This window comes from Saimiri boliviensis, chromosome 14, assembly GCF_048565385.1.
Source record: "Saimiri boliviensis isolate mSaiBol1 chromosome 14, mSaiBol1.pri, whole genome shotgun sequence".
NCBI lineage: Eukaryota > Metazoa > Chordata > Mammalia > Primates > Cebidae > Saimiri > Saimiri boliviensis.
The window spans coordinates 63,642,238-63,657,811 of NC_133462.1; the positions used below are offsets into that span (position 1 = coordinate 63,642,238).

A 15,574-nucleotide genomic window follows, 5' to 3' on the forward strand; every position below is an offset into this window, starting at 1 on the left:
ACAAAAAATACAAAATTAGCTGGGTGTGGTGGTACACACCTGTAATCCCAGCTACTTGGGAGGCTGAGGCACGAGAATTGTTTGAGCCTGGGAGGCAGGGGTTGTAATGAGCCAAGATTACGCCACTGGACTCAAGCTTGGGTGACACAGGGAGACCCTGTCTCAAAAAAAAAAAAAAAGACTCTAATATAATGAAAGCCCCCAGAGCAGCTAGCGGTGTTCAGGAATACCTGAGCTGCTGATTGTTTACCAGTCTCACCCACTCCACAGCATGCTCACTTCTTGCACACTCAAGAAGTTCTTAGGCAGTTCAGTTTTAAAGAAAAACATTGGTGAATATTATCTATCAATTACAACAACAATAACAAAATCAGTGGAGATGGATGTCTTCCATTGGGTGCCCCACCCAAACACTATGGTGACACCTAACCACCCATTCCTTCTGTAGCCCACATACAGTCCTTTGGAACCACCTCCTTGGAATTGCAGGTAGATGGGGTCAGGCCTGCAGGGTCAGTGCAGTGGAAAACCACATCTCTTCCCAGACAACCCTTCCTCTCCAGATAAACCCTCGCCTTCCATCTGGTCCATCCCTTGGGCCATTCTGCTGGGGTGGGAGTCGGGGATGATAGATCCCTGGAGGAGAAAAGAGCTGGCAGGGAGGGTGAGCTGTAGGTCACTTCATCGGGAGTCTCTCTGAGGGAGGAACAAATTCTCCTGCCTCAGCCTCCTGAGTAGCTGGGATTATAGGCATGTGCCACCACCACATCTGGCTAATTTTGTATTTTTAGTAGAGACGGGGTTTCACCATACTGGTCAGGCTGGTCTCAAACTCCCGACCTCAGGTGATCCGGCCGCCTCGGTTTCCCAAGGTGCTGAGGTTACAGGTGTAACCCACCACCCGGCAATTCATTTAATCTTTAGAATAGCCCTCTAAGAGAATTACTATTATTATCTCATTTTTCAAATAAGAAAACTAAGGCAGAAAGCTTAAGTACCTTACCCAAGGTCATAGTGAGTCTGGAATTCGAACCCAGGCAGTCTGACTCCAGGACTACACACTGCTGTGTTACTGAATATGTGGTGCCCCCATTGATTGGGACCTGTGCCAGGTATCTACAGAGTTAATGCAAGAGATAAGAGCACAGACCCTGCAAAGACAGAACTGGGTTCAAATCCTGGTTCTCCACTTACCTGTTGTATGGAAGTCACTCAATTCTCTTACCCTGAATTTCCTTACCTCTAAATTGGAGATAATAACAGCTTTAAAAAAAAAAAAAAGGCCTGGCATGGTGGCTCATGCCTGTAATCCTAGCACTTTAGGAGCCCAAGGTGGATGGATCACCTGAAGTCAGGAGTTTGAGACAAACCTGGCCAATATGGTGAAAGCTGGTCTCTACTAAAAAACAAAAACAAAAAACAAAAATTAGCCAGGCAAGGTGGCAGGTGCCTATAATCCCAGTGAACCAAGATTGCACCACTGCACTCCAACCTGGGCGAAAGAGCAAAACTCTGTCTCAAAAAAAAAAAAAAAAGAAAGAAAGAAAAAATAATAGTAGTTAATTTACAGAGGAATTATGAGGATTACATGGGCTAAACATTTAGCACAGTTCTAGGACACATTGTGTGGTAGATAAATCTTAGTTTTTTGTTTCATGTAATCCTCACAAGGGGATTGGAAGATGTTTTTGTTTCATGTAATCCTCACAATGCATCCTATAAAGGACACATTTTCCCTATTTCACAGACTTGAAAACTAAGTGTCCAAGAGGTAAGCAACCTGCCGGGCTCTTATGCCTAATAGGTATGGGGGTTGGAAGAACAGGATAGAGAGGAAGAAGGAGGAGGGGACAGACTTGAAACGGTACAAAAAAGAAAATACAAGAAGAACCTGCTATGGCGAATGCCACTTCATAGTGATTTCAGGAGGCCTCAGGGGCTTTCAGGATGACTATCTCTAATCCAGAGGATGAGGGCGTTTCTCACTGGGAGCTCTCAGTTCAGACTGGGGCTCATTGAGGAAGCTTGGGCTCCCACCAAATCCCTTAAGGATTTACCTCTTAAGCTTGATATTTCACCACACAACCACATGTATAAAGAAAATTGTTCATTGTATTTCACTGTTTAACCTTAACCTCTCCTTCCTACCTTAAAACCACAGATCAATGTTTCATACATAAATTGTTGCATAAGCATTAAACAAAATGTTATACCATCAGGGCAGTGGCTCACGCCTGTAATCCCAGCACTTTGGGAGACTAAGGCAGGAGGATCATTTGAGGTCAGGAGTTTGAGACCAGCCCGAGCAACATGGTGAAACCCCATCTCTAACTAAAGAATATAAACATTAGCCGAGCATGATAGCATGTGCCTGTGGGCCCAGCTAGTTAGGAGGCTGAGGTGGGTGAATCTCATGAACCCAGGAGGTGAGGCTGCAGTGAGCCAAGATCGTGCCATTGCACTCCAACTTGGGCTACAGAGTGAGACCCTGTCTAAAAAAAAAAAAAAAAAAAAAAAAAAGGTGGGGGCTGGGCGCGGTGGCTCATGTCTGTAATCCTAGAACTTTGGGAGGCCAAGGTGAGTGGATCACGAGGTCAGGAGATCGAGACCATCCTGGACAACATGGTGAAACCCAATCTTTAAAAAAAAAAGTTATACCACCATTTACAATTGAACTCCAAAGAGAGAAAAGTCATCATCCTAATAATATAAAAATTTAGTGTTTATGCACAAATACTAGTATATCAGTTTCTTATTGTTGTTCTGACAAATTACCACAACTTTAGTGGCTTAAAATAGGACAAATGTATTATTTTAAAGTTCTGGGCTGGGCATGGTGGCTCATGCCTGTAATCTAGCACTTTGGGAGGCCAAGGCAGGCAGATCACAAAGTCAGGAGTTTGAGACCAGCGTAGCCAAAGTGGTGAAACCCCATCTCTACTAAAAATACAAAAAAAAATAGCCAGGCGTGTAATCCCTGTAATCCCAGCTACTTGGGAGGCTGAGGCAGGAGAATCACTTGAACCCAGGAGGCAGTGGTTGCACTGAGCTGAGATAGTGCCACTGCACCCCAGCCTGGGCCTCAGAGTGAGACACTGTCTCAATAAATAGATAGATAAATAAATAAATAAATAAATACTAAAGTTCTGGAGGTCATAAGTCCAAAATAAGTCTATGGAATAAACACAGGCATCAGCAGAGCTGCGTTCCTTGGGAGACTCTAAGTGGACAAAAAAAGAAAAGGTAAAGAAACGAAAGAAGAGCCCAGGCCAGTCTCAAACTCCAGGGCTCAAGTGATCCACCTGCCTTGGCTTCACGAAGTGCTGGGATTATAGGCATGAGCCACTTCGACTGGCCCTCAGTTTTGATGCAAATATTTAAATTGGTATTTTAATAGAAGGCCCTGGTTTTCAACATCTTTTATAATGCCAGAAACTCATTTTTACTTTGTATTTCAATAGGGCTAAACTAGGGTTTCCATGGCCAATTCAGAAGGCCATATCTACACTGTTTTCTGGGGCAGAACAATCTTCTTAACAGATAGAGGAGCTCCTGGCTACCTTGTGCTATAGTAATCATTGTATTAAAGGTTATGAACCTCAGAAGTCAAAACTTCAAACTTTCGATTTGACTATCAAGGCATGGAATCACAGTTCCTGGACTTAAAGATGAAATTGACGTTCATACAAAACACAAAGATCTATGTGAAAGGAGAGGACTAGATGTAGTGTCTGGTTCCTGTGAAAGAGACTGAAAGAGGACCCGCTGGGTTAGCCATCTATGGTTTCTAGCAGGGCAATACTGCCTCCCTAGGAGACGTTTGAAACAGCTGGGGTGTCTTGATAATAGGGAGGGAAAAACGATAGCTACAGGCATTCCTATGGAAGTAAGCCAGAGTTTCTAACTCATTGCATGAGACATTTTTGCACTGATGACTGGTCTTACACAAATGCTAATAGCACCCCTGTTGAAAATCGGATGGTCCCTCTTTGTCTCCTCATCCACATTTACCTCAATCACGTCTGCTCCTCATGCCCCCAAAGACTCACTGTTTTCAGTTTAACTCTAAGGATATTTAAGCCAGCCAGACAATATTAGGTGAAAACACCACCAGTTTGTAAAGAATTGTACTTTTCCACAAGGCTGGATTAAAACCAAGAGAGACCCTAAATTCTTTAAAAAAAAAAAAAAAAAGTAATTTCTCTGCCATATGTAATTATAAATAAATGGTACTAAACTATAAATTAGAAAAGTCTAATTTAGATCAGAAAGTTCTCTGCAAACATTTAAATTTGTATTTTAATAGAAGCCTGGGCTCAGTGACTCATGCCTGTAATCCCAGCACTTTGGGAGACTGAGGTGGGAGGATCATGAGGTCAGGAGTTTGAGACCAGCCTGGCCAGCATGGTGAAACTCCGTCTTTACTAAAAATACAAAAATTATCTGGGCGTGGTGGCACATGCCTATAATCCCAGCTACTCAGGAAGCTGAGGCCAAAGAATCACTTGAACCCAGGAGGCAGAGGTTGCAGTGAGCCGAGATCACACCACTGCACACCAGCCTGGGTGACAGAGTGAGACTCCATCTCAAAAAAAAAAAAAAATTCTGAATTCTATTTTGTTTTTTAATAATTATTAAATGTTTTAAAATTTATTTTATTTACTTACTTATTTATTTATTAGACGAAGCCTTGCTCTGTCACCCAGGCTGGAGTGCAGTGGTGCAATCTTGGCTCACTGCAATCTCCACCTCCCACCCAGGTCAAGCAATTCTCCTGCCTCAGCCTCCCAAGTAGCTGAAATTACAGGTATCCACCACCATGCCGGGCTAATTTTTTTTCTCCCAGATCCCTGTTCTTTAGTTTTTGTATAAAAATTATTTTTCTTATTTCTTCTGGGGCCCTGCTTTGCTAGTACTCTGTGCCTATGCTTCATCTGTTGCTGCTCTTTGGATGAAAATTAGAAAGAACTCTTTTTTTTTTTTTGAGACAGAGTCTCGTTCTGTCGCCCAGGCTGGAGTGCAATGGTGCAATCTCGGCTCACTGTAACCTCGACCTCCCAGGTTGAAGCAATTCTGCTGCTTCAGCCTCCTGAGTAGCTGGGATTACAGACACGTGCCATCATGCCTGGAGAAAGAACTCTTTATTCTGATTTTATTTAAGTGGATTGTTGAAAAGGCCAAGGCAGGAGGATCGTTTGAGGCCAGGAGTTCAAGACCAGCCTGGGCAACATAGCAAAACTCAGTCTCTTAAAAAAAAACTAAACTAGGCCGGGCGCGGTGGCTCAAGCCTGTAATCCCAGCACTTTGGGAGGCCGAGGCGGGTGGATCACAAGGTCAAGAGATCGAGACCATCCTGGTCAACATGGTGAAACCCCAAGAGATCGAGACCATCCTGGTCAACATGGTGAAACCCCGTCTCTACTAAAAATACAAAAAAAATAGCTGGGCATGGTGGTGCGTGCCTGTAATCCCAGCTACTCAGGAGGCTGAGGCAGGAGAATTGCCTGAACCCAGGAGGCGGAGGTTGCGGTGAGCCGAGATAGCGCCATTGTACTCCAGCCTGGGTAACAAGAGCGAAACTCCGTCTCAAAAAAAAAAAAAAAAAAACTAAACTAGCTGGGTGTGGTGGTATGTACCTGTAGTCTCAGCTACTCAGGTGGCTGAGTTGGGAGGATCACTTGAGCCCAGGAGTTTGAGGCTGCATTAAAAAAAGTCCAAAGTTGTAGAAAGCAAGCGACTTGCAGAGGCCTAGATCTTTTGCTGAGTTCCAGTTCCGGTTCCATCACTGACTAACTATATGACTTGGGGTAAGGTGCTTTAATATCTGTTTGTCTGTAAAATAAAGGAATACATCTAATGGTTTGTAAGGATAAATGAAAACGTATGTGCCTGACATGTAATAAGTGCTCAGTAATAAGAGATCAGAAGTCCCCAGTGTATTTATGAAACCACATCTCTACAAAAAATACAAAAACTAGCCAGGTGTGGTGGCAGGCGCCTGTAGTCCCAGCTGTTCAGTAGGCTTAGGTGGGAGGATCACTTGAACTGAGGAGGCAGCGGATGCAGTGAGCCAAGATCCTACCACTGCACTCCAACCTGGGTGACAGACCCTGTATCCAAAAAATAAAAAAACTGTTAGTACTCAGTATATCTTATCTATTAATAGTATGTAACTACTATATATCTTTTTCCATTCCCGCCATTCCTCAATATTCCAAACACCTCTGAATATCTACAATGTGCTGGTCCCTGTGCTATATCCTCAGAAAATAAAGATAGAAAGACATAGCCTTGACTGAATAGAGTTTATAATCTAGAAGTGAAACTGGTTTTTAAATAAGAGCAAAGTGCCACAGATTATTTGCTTTAAAAGAAAAAAAGGGCTGAGCTGGGTGTGGTGGCTCATGCCTGTAATCCTAGCACTTTGGGAAGCCAAGACAGGTGAATCACTTGAGATCAGGAGTTCGAGACCAGCCTGGCCATCATGATGAAACCCTATCTCTACTAAAAATACAAAAAATTAGCCAGGCATCACGGCGCGAACCTGTAGTCCCAGCTACTTGGGAGGCTGAGGCATGAGAATCACTTGAACCTGGAAGGCAGGGGTCGCAGTGAGCCAAGATGGCACCATTGCGCTCCAGCCTACAGAGCGAGACTCTCTAACAACGAAAAAGGCTGAATAGACAAGTGAGGGGGTAAAATGGTGGTCAATTCTGAGAAATAAAGGCCCACTTCAGCCTTCCAATGTGCTGGGATTATAGGGCCACCTCACCCAGGTCCCCAACTCTTTATACCACTATTCCTGCTCCCTTGCCTCTCAAACCCTATTCCTTTCCACTTTAACCTACATAATCCTTTACATTTTTTTTTTTAACCTCCTCTTTGGAATATCTACTGTATATAGATCAGTTCCTTTACTGCCATTTATTGCCAATTGATTTTTTCAACTGTTGTCTCACAGCTCAAAATACAAATTGTTTAACTAATTTTTATGAGATTACATTTCTGATAGTCCTGCAGCTCATAGAACCACAATAATGTACTATTATTGGGTTAAGAATTTTAGATGATTTACAGGTGTAAAATATTTAATCCTTATTAGTAACTATGCTTATAAAAAATAGCAAGTGCGAAAAGCAGCAGGTTAACCACAACTATATCATCTATAAGCTTAATGCTTATAATAAAAGTCAAAACCACTGAGTATTTTCTATCAGTGAGCCTTTGTGTTACCCTTTCATTTTTATTGCCATTTTAGCCCACATTTTCTTCCACACTAGCTTGTAACCTAGTCACTCTGTACACTTGCAACATTTGTGTTAAACTGCAATTTCTTTCAATATCTGAAATCTAACTCTCTATATAACTAAGCCTAGTATAGGAGGGGAGGCCACATGCACAAATGAAACAGATACTAAAATTAGTTTATTTTTCTACTTAACTTTCAATAAATGAGAAGAAACACAGTAGTCTGTCTCATATAGAACATTTATAATACATAACAATCCATAAAGCCTCATGGTGAGGTAGGAACAGCTTTGGAAAATAACACACAGTCATTAAAACATACGAAAAGTTAGGTAAAATGTTGCAGCACTAAAGATATTTTATCTGTATCTGTATTTAATGAGATGATAACTGCATTTAACTGCACCACATCTGGCCCAAAGGACAGGCAACAGCAGACACAAAACAACAAACACAACATGGAAGTTTCATAATCACAGAATATACTGATACACTTCATTGTGCTGTTTCAAGGCAGAACCATAACATGGCAATTTGTGTCATATATATATATATATATATATATATATATATATATCCACATATTAATTGTATGTTACATTCCCTCCAGCATCTTTTTACCAAAGACACTGGTCCATAAAATTTTTGGTTTAAAAGTTTAAATTGAATAACATACAAAAGGCTCTTGTGCCAGTGAAAATGACTGCTAAATATTCCAGAGCTTGTTAGTAAAACAAAATAGCATTACCACATAATATCGGTAGAGCTACATCAAAATAGTGCTATTATAATCCCAATTTCAGAGACATGAAACACTGTATGACACAGTTTTAATTTTAAAAAACGACAAACAAAAAATCCCTACACCTTCCCAAGAGTTTTAACACTGTTTATGACTTAACTGAAACTCAGTATTAAAATAAATATTTTTATATTGTAGAATAACTCTCCATATTTGTGTGAACATCTTAAGACAGCAGGTTAATGACATTTTTATCATTCAAATGTTATCTGCTTATACACAGTAAAAATCTTCAACTCAACACCAGTTAACATACAAAATACTTCACATTAGGTTCCATAGGTCTTTTTCCTCAAAACTGTCAAAAATTCAAATTTAACTAAGGATATTAATAAGACACAAACATGTTAACGCCTTCTACCTACTGTGATTTCCCAAGGTGTACTTGATGGAAATTTTTACTATTCAAATTACATACCTTAGTTATTCAACATACTGTTTTCTAAAATGTTAAAACACATACGGCAAAGTTTCTGAGGATTCTGTTTTATAGATTCTGGCCTATAGTTTTACAATGCAGATATCCTTCAAAAAAAACTAAGCAACCATAAAAGCTAAAAGGTGACAATGGAGAATTAAATCTCTCATCACTAAGGCTGCATTTGGCTTGGAAAAATTTCTTGGTTTTAATTCAGGCACATGCAGCACCTTTTTACTAAACTGAGACAACAGATAAGTTTCTAAACACATATTCTACACTGATCTTGCTCAAATATAAAAGAGCCAGCAGGAGAGATGCAACTCCTAAAACTGATGCAGTGTTATAAAACAGCATATTTAAATATTGGGTTTAAGTCTCCTAATAATTAAGAGTATTTCCCTTATTTTCTTTCAGAAAGGAATAAGCTATTTTGGGAAAGACACTTAAATCCTACAATATTTAAATACAAAAGCAAGTCTTTTTTTTTTTTTTAAAGATAATACTAATATAGCTAAAATGGGTTAGAAAGTGCATTGTAAAGAAATAAATAATTCTCTGCTAAAACTCAAAAGGTGAGTCAGTGCCCACTGATTTTGCGGACAGTCATTTGAAAAAAGAAAATCCTATGGTACCACCGTTATATATAAGCTACTTAAAAATTATGAAGTGAAATAACTAAAACCTAAAGGCTGTTATCTTCAAAGCACTTTTGAAAAACAAACATAGCCCTTGTCCCATGCTTACACACCATTTTTAAAAATCCTCATCCAGTTGATGTCTTGTACTTAAGTGTTACACCATCTTTAAGACATAGACCTCAAGTACAGCATTTGTAAAGAAAACCTCATTGAATGTAATATATTTTATCAGTTATCTGAATAAAATGTTCCATAAAGTATTAAATCAGGAATGTACATAATACAGTACAATTCATAGCTTTCTCTCTTGTTCACCCATATGAGATCCCTCAATTTCATGTAAAAAAAAAAAAAAAAAAAAAAAAAAAAAAAAAAAAACCAACATTTTTGCAAAATATATGGGAACTCTCAGTTTAGGAATTGAATTACAATATCAGATAAGAGTATTAAAAGATCAAGATGTATTGCAAACTGGCAGATTATGGTTTTGGCCCATTATACTAAATGTGAACTTACAAACTGTGTTCCTAAAATTACCATATTTTCATTGGAAAAAATCAGCTGTTCTTAAATAGGCCCATTGCCAGCAATAGGCTTACACTAGGAAAAACACACACCACAAAAGATCATTCCTTTAAAAAGTAACTGTCAAATCCTAACACTTTCCTCTTACAACCCATTAAACAATGAACTATTTTAAATCCCAAAACGTAGCCATCCCAAAAGTAGTCAGCTATAAAAATTAGTCAGAATACCTTGTTTCTAGAAAAATAGATTTATACATAACTGACACTAATATTCATCCTTTCAAGGACAAAAATTTCATCACAAAGCATACCCCTCTATCAAGAAAAATAGAACTTAAACACTCTAATTGTGTTTGATTTGAAATCTATAGCAATAATGAAATAGCTACAAACAATTTTCTGTGTAGATATTGTGGCATCTTGCAAAATAAGCCACTATTGGAAGAACTGAATATGTGAAGACAGGATGACTTACAGAATCTTAATTAATTTTGCTTTAATTATTAATTTTGCTTTCTAAGAATTTAATATCCAAACTGCATTAACCTTCTGGTTTTCTTGTCTCTCAAGTCAGTGGCTCTTAGAAAGCACAAGCATTGCTGGTTGGGCTCAAAAAGCTCCATTTAAACCCATTCACAATTGGTCATCATGAAATGACTTTGGAATTTTTTTTTCAAACATCCAGTTTAAAAGATTACATTAATAGCTTGCATTTAGCATGTAATTATTAGTTGTCAACATCTTTAAAAATACTTACATATTTTGTGAGTAAACTTGCAGCTCAATGTTTTTATACCAATCTTACAAAGAAAGTAATGCTGGTGAACATGTCTATCTTTTAGATAAACTTTGGTAGAATAAAAAGCTGAAATTCTCAAAATAATTTAGAAATGTAGTCTGAATATCAACATACAACAACCTAAATATTTAGTTTGGTAAACTTTCTTCCCTGCTCTTACTACCGCATTTGCCCTATTGTCTGTAAACTATAGTTCAATTTGTTAATTATCTTAGTGGTTAATAGCAACACAGAATACAAGATAGTAACTGATATTACTTCCTACTAATAGCCATGAGTCACTCTTAAAATATGTTGTCATTATACTATGTAATGATCTCAAAGGGCAATATTACCTAAAATGTCAAAGGAAACTGTTGATGATTTTAAAATTCTATCAACTATAAATTCTAATAAAGTGTAACAGTGGGGGAAAAGAAAAGCAGAGAAATTCCAGTAACAATTTTATTTATCCCCCTAATTTTTATCATGGGAAAATCCAGAAATCAAATGTCATGTTATATAAGGTTTATACTTAAAACAAAAATGTAACATAGTGTTAAAACTGGCTTTCCAAAACAGTCACAGCATAGCTGTACTCTGTACTAATAATCACAAAGTTGTAATATAGAACTCTGTTATGCAGTCCCATTATGTTCTTACAAAAATAGAATTAAACTGTGTGACCAGACAAGGACTTCAATTATACTACTTGGCAAACTTAGAATTTCAATGGAGTCTTTCCTCTTGCAGTTTAAAGCAAAAGTCAAATATCACATCTTTTTCCAAGACTCACAAAGATGATTCAGGTTGTTTGTCCGGCATGTTTTTAATCTCTATCATGACAGAAGGGCTGTTTTCAACTTTAGTCCTCCTGGGCTTCTTCTCTAGATTGTTACTAAGTTCTAAACAAGAAATGCTAACTGCTGGGGTCTTTTCTGCATCCTTTCCAGAATGGGCCTGTGGCAGTGTCCCACAACATTGCTTCAAAGCACACTGAGTTCTGCAGGCAAGTTCACATGGACGTACACCTGATTTAGAGCCTACACTAGCAAATTCAGGCTGAATGGTAGTAGCGTGAATTCCGTGATTATGAAAAACGTCTTTAATGATTTTAGCCACCTGCATGTATGATGTTGGATCTTCACATTTTATGTGAGCAGTGGCAATGATTCTGCTTCCAGCAAGTTGCCAAACATGTAATTCATGAACTTCCTCAACTCCTTCAACATTTCGAAGTTCTTTTATCAAATTTCTGATATCAATTTGTTTAGGAACAGTTTGTAGAAGAATAAGAGCAGATTCCTTAAGTAATGGATAGGTTGTGTAAAGAAGTATACAAACCATTACAATACAAAGAGTTGGATCTAAATATAGTACCCAGCAAGGACCAGCCTCATAAACTGATGCATGAGTACTATTAATTATTTTTACAAATGCTTTGCAGGGGTCAGGGAAACATGGGTTCACACAAAAATCCCCTTCAGAACAACCTTTCCAAGAAAAGTAAAAGACTAAGGCATTTACTACTACAATCACTGAACCCAAGGCATCTCCAAGGACATGCAGAAAAACTCCACGCATGTTAAGTTGTCCAGCCCTATCTTCTTCCAGTTCCATATGGTCAGGTTCTCTGATAAGATTTCCATTCACTTGTACTTCCACTGTATCACCACTTCTGGGTTTTTCTGGGTCTACGAAAAAATAAAAATTTTACATCAAATACACTTAGTGTTTATATAAACATCCTCATCTAATTCTTTTTAAGTGCTGATGAAAGTGAAAATTTTTTCACAAAGTGCAATTAAAAAAATGTGCTCAGAGCAATTTAATATAAATTGACATTCTGGGAACAAGCCAGGACATAATGGCCAAGACTAAATTAAGTCATTGTGATATTGCTTCGTTACTCTCCTAACCACTCTTCTTCCTCCCCTTCTCCAAAATAGTGTATCTTTTCCATGGGGGTGGAGTCCTGCAAACATTCTGCTATACTTCTGGGCATATACAAAGGAAAACATAAAATTGAACGCTAACACCAAAATTAAACGCAGCTAGGAATAAGTCTACTAATACAGAATACCTGATATGACACTCAGGCACTCTCTAGTCACTCTTTGTCACTGAGGCCAATTGCTTGAGAATAAAACCAATTTTAACTTTTAAACTGTTACTATGAATATAAAAGTTTCTTGGTAGAGGGGCTTTAAAAACTGACAAATCAACAATATAAATCAATAACCACAGAGATTATTAGAAAAGCTGGAACTAAACGATGACTACATGCCCTCCTAACTTTTAAATCAAAAGTATTGATCTTATCAAGAAATTACACAACAAAGTAACTTAATTTTCTGTGGAATAACACCTTGCCGAGTGGAGTGAGGAAAACTAGTTACTTATTAAACTTTTCCAATATACAACTTGAATTTCACTAACTTGAGATTCTGCACTCGAAAAGGAAAAGTAGCATAATAATAATTTATAATGACACAAAGTAACTAAACCTAAGTTAAGGAAATGAGACCAAATTGTTAAGCACCATTGAGCTTGGTTGGGTAGTAGGACATTGGTTGAGTCATTTCTACCTACCTTCTTTCAACACTTATTTTCCTTCAAGAGCACTTAATGTTAAATATGAAAAGCATCCATAATTTATTCATAAGATGAATAAATTGTCATCACTTTTAGTACCGCACGATTATGAAAAGTCCTAGGAAAATGTTAAACATGCCCAGACAGGTCCTAAATTTATGATTTCCAGGATTAGGAATCAATTAGCTGAAGCATACACTGCTGTTCATAAAAGAAACCTTTAAGCTGGGTTTACATGAAACGTGTTCAATGGGCATAAGAACTACTTTGGCAGAGCAAGGTTTCCAACACCCAGCAACTGAGGACGAATTAGGGATTCTCTCCGTTTCCCAAGAGGACCAAGGAACTGATTTGGGAAGCATTTCTGATCCTGCTATAACCAAAACAAGTCTCCAGCAAAGTTGGTGCAGCCTGTGCGGGTGTGGACTGCAGCAGGCTGATGGTCACCTCCTGACCCTTTTCCCAGGGTCAGACCCATAGTCCCCACCTACAAATATGCCAGACACGTCCCCGACTCCTTGCACCCGGCTGAGGGGGTTATGATTTCCTGGAGCGGTGGGGCGTGTGCAAGACCGGGAGGGAGCGGGCAGGGGCGGCGCGGCGCGGGCCAGCTCGGGCAGCAGGGGGCGTGCGGGCCACCCCGCCGAGGGCCAGGCGAGACTCTGGGCTCCCCAAACCCAACCACCTGCGGCGGCGACTTTCCCGGCTTACCTGCGGGGTCTAGCTTCAGCCCGTTGGAGTTGCTGGTATTGGCCACAAGAGTGTTGGTCTCCTCCTGGTCCGGCCCCTGCTCGCCCGGGACCACGTTGATGTCGCTGCTCCCGGGGCGGCCGCTCTTACTGCGGGGCCCCTTGGGGAGGCCGTGGCCGTGGCCGTGGCCTCCGTGCGAGTGGCCGTGGCCGGAGTCCTGGCTGAAGCCGCTGTGATGGTGGAAGAGACAGAGCCCCAGCACGTTGACCAACAGCCCGGCCACGCCGACCCCGAGGACCACCAGCGGCTGCTGCATCTCGTACGGCTCGATGAAGCGCTCGATGGCCTCCAGCAGGATGGCGAAACAGAGGCCGGTCAGGAAGATGGCGTTCACAAGAGCCCCCATCACCTCGGCCCGGATCCAGCCGAACGTGTTCTTCTGGGTGGCGTGGGTCCGCCGGGCGAAGCGCTCGGCCACCAGCGCCACCACCAGCGCCAGCACGTCCGACAGCATGTGGAAGGAGTCGGAGAGCATCGCCAGGGACGAGGTCACCCGGCTCACCACCACCTCCAGCACCATGAACATGAAGGTCAGCGCCAGCATGCACAGCAGCCGGCCCCGGTTCCGACCCCAGCACCCCATGGCTGCGGCTGCGGGGCCCGCCGAGCCCGGCCCGGAGGCTGATGCGGCGGCGGCGCCGGCCGGGCGCGGAGGGTCGGCGACCGCGACACCGAGGAGCGCCCGAGTCGGGCCGCTCGGGAAACCGCTGAGGTGCCCCCGCGGCCGCACGGGGTCGAGCCCGGGGCCAGCCGCCGAGCCCCGCGCCTGTGGGAGTCCTCCGCCAGCCGGCGGCGCCGCGCTCCGCAGCTCCTCCGGCGTCGGTCCTCAGAGCCGGCGCCGAGGCCCGGCTCAGCCCCGGCAGCCCTCACACCCACACCCGGGCGACGGCGGCGGCGGGGAGCGGGACTCCCGGAGTCGGGGTACCAAGAGCCGGAGCTGGAGCAGAAGCAGGAGGCGGGCGGGCGAGGGCGACCGGCAGCTTCGAGCGGAGAACGCTCCGAGCATCTGAGGACTCTCCTTGCTGGTCTCCTCCGCGGCCGCTTGACTGAGGAGCGGTGGCTGAGGAGCTAGGGAGGCGGCGGCCACTGCACTCGGCCCGGTCTCGGGCGCCTTCTTCGCCCCCCCGCCTTTGCAGACGGTTTACAAAAAAACTTTGCTTTGCACTCGGAACCCCCGTTTTCACACGGACCCGAGCGTGACAAGGCCCTGAAGCCCCGCCCACCAGGCCCGGCTCGATTCTCCATTGGCCAGAGCCCCCTCACGACAGCGTTGGCGTCCCGCCCAGCCACGCTCGCTATTGGATGGAACCTAGGAGGGGCGGGAAGAGGGCGGGGTTGCGGCTCCAACAGATGGGGGCGGGGCCCTTCTCTCCCGTAGCCGGGCGTGGGCCGGGGGGCCGTGGCCGGGTGCAGCGGCTGGCGTCTTGGGGGCGCGGGCCGCGTGCAGCGGGAAGGGGAGGGGGAGGGGCGGGCCCGGTCCCCTCGGGCGTGGCGGAGTCACGGCTCTAGCGCTGCGGACCCTCGCAGACTCCAGCACACCTGCGGGGGCTGGGCTGCAAACAGACTTTGATCCTCCGAGCCTAGTCCACGTGGGGGCGGGCCGCGCGGCGGCTGTGTGACAGCTCGGTGACGGGGGAGGGGCCGCAGGGGAGCCCCTGCGCGTGGGGCCCTCCGGTGCGCTGTCCTTTCGGAGGACAGACGCATAAACAAGTGCGGGCGGAACTTGGGACTCTGTTGGGCGCCGAGCTGAGGAGTTAGTCCTCGTGAAGGTCTGCTAGGGGCGTGGACCGAATCTTTTTACATGTTTCAGGAAAG

General features: G+C 42.8%; 1 protein-coding gene across 1 annotated transcript; it reads right to left on the bottom strand.

The window, feature by feature from the left end:
- Positions 1–7,470: 7,470 nt before the first annotated feature.
- SLC30A1 (solute carrier family 30 member 1) lies at positions 7,471–14,909 on the bottom strand. Its single transcript, XM_003930470.4, has 2 exons — positions 13,721–14,909; positions 7,471–12,108 (listed from the first exon to the last, which is right to left on the bottom strand). The coding sequence occupies exons 1-2, from the start codon at positions 14,340–14,342 to the stop codon at positions 11,207–11,209; spliced, it is 1,524 nt and encodes a 507-aa protein (XP_003930519.3). The 5' UTR covers positions 14,343–14,909; the 3' UTR covers positions 7,471–11,206.
- Positions 14,910–15,574: the final 665 nt, after the last annotated feature.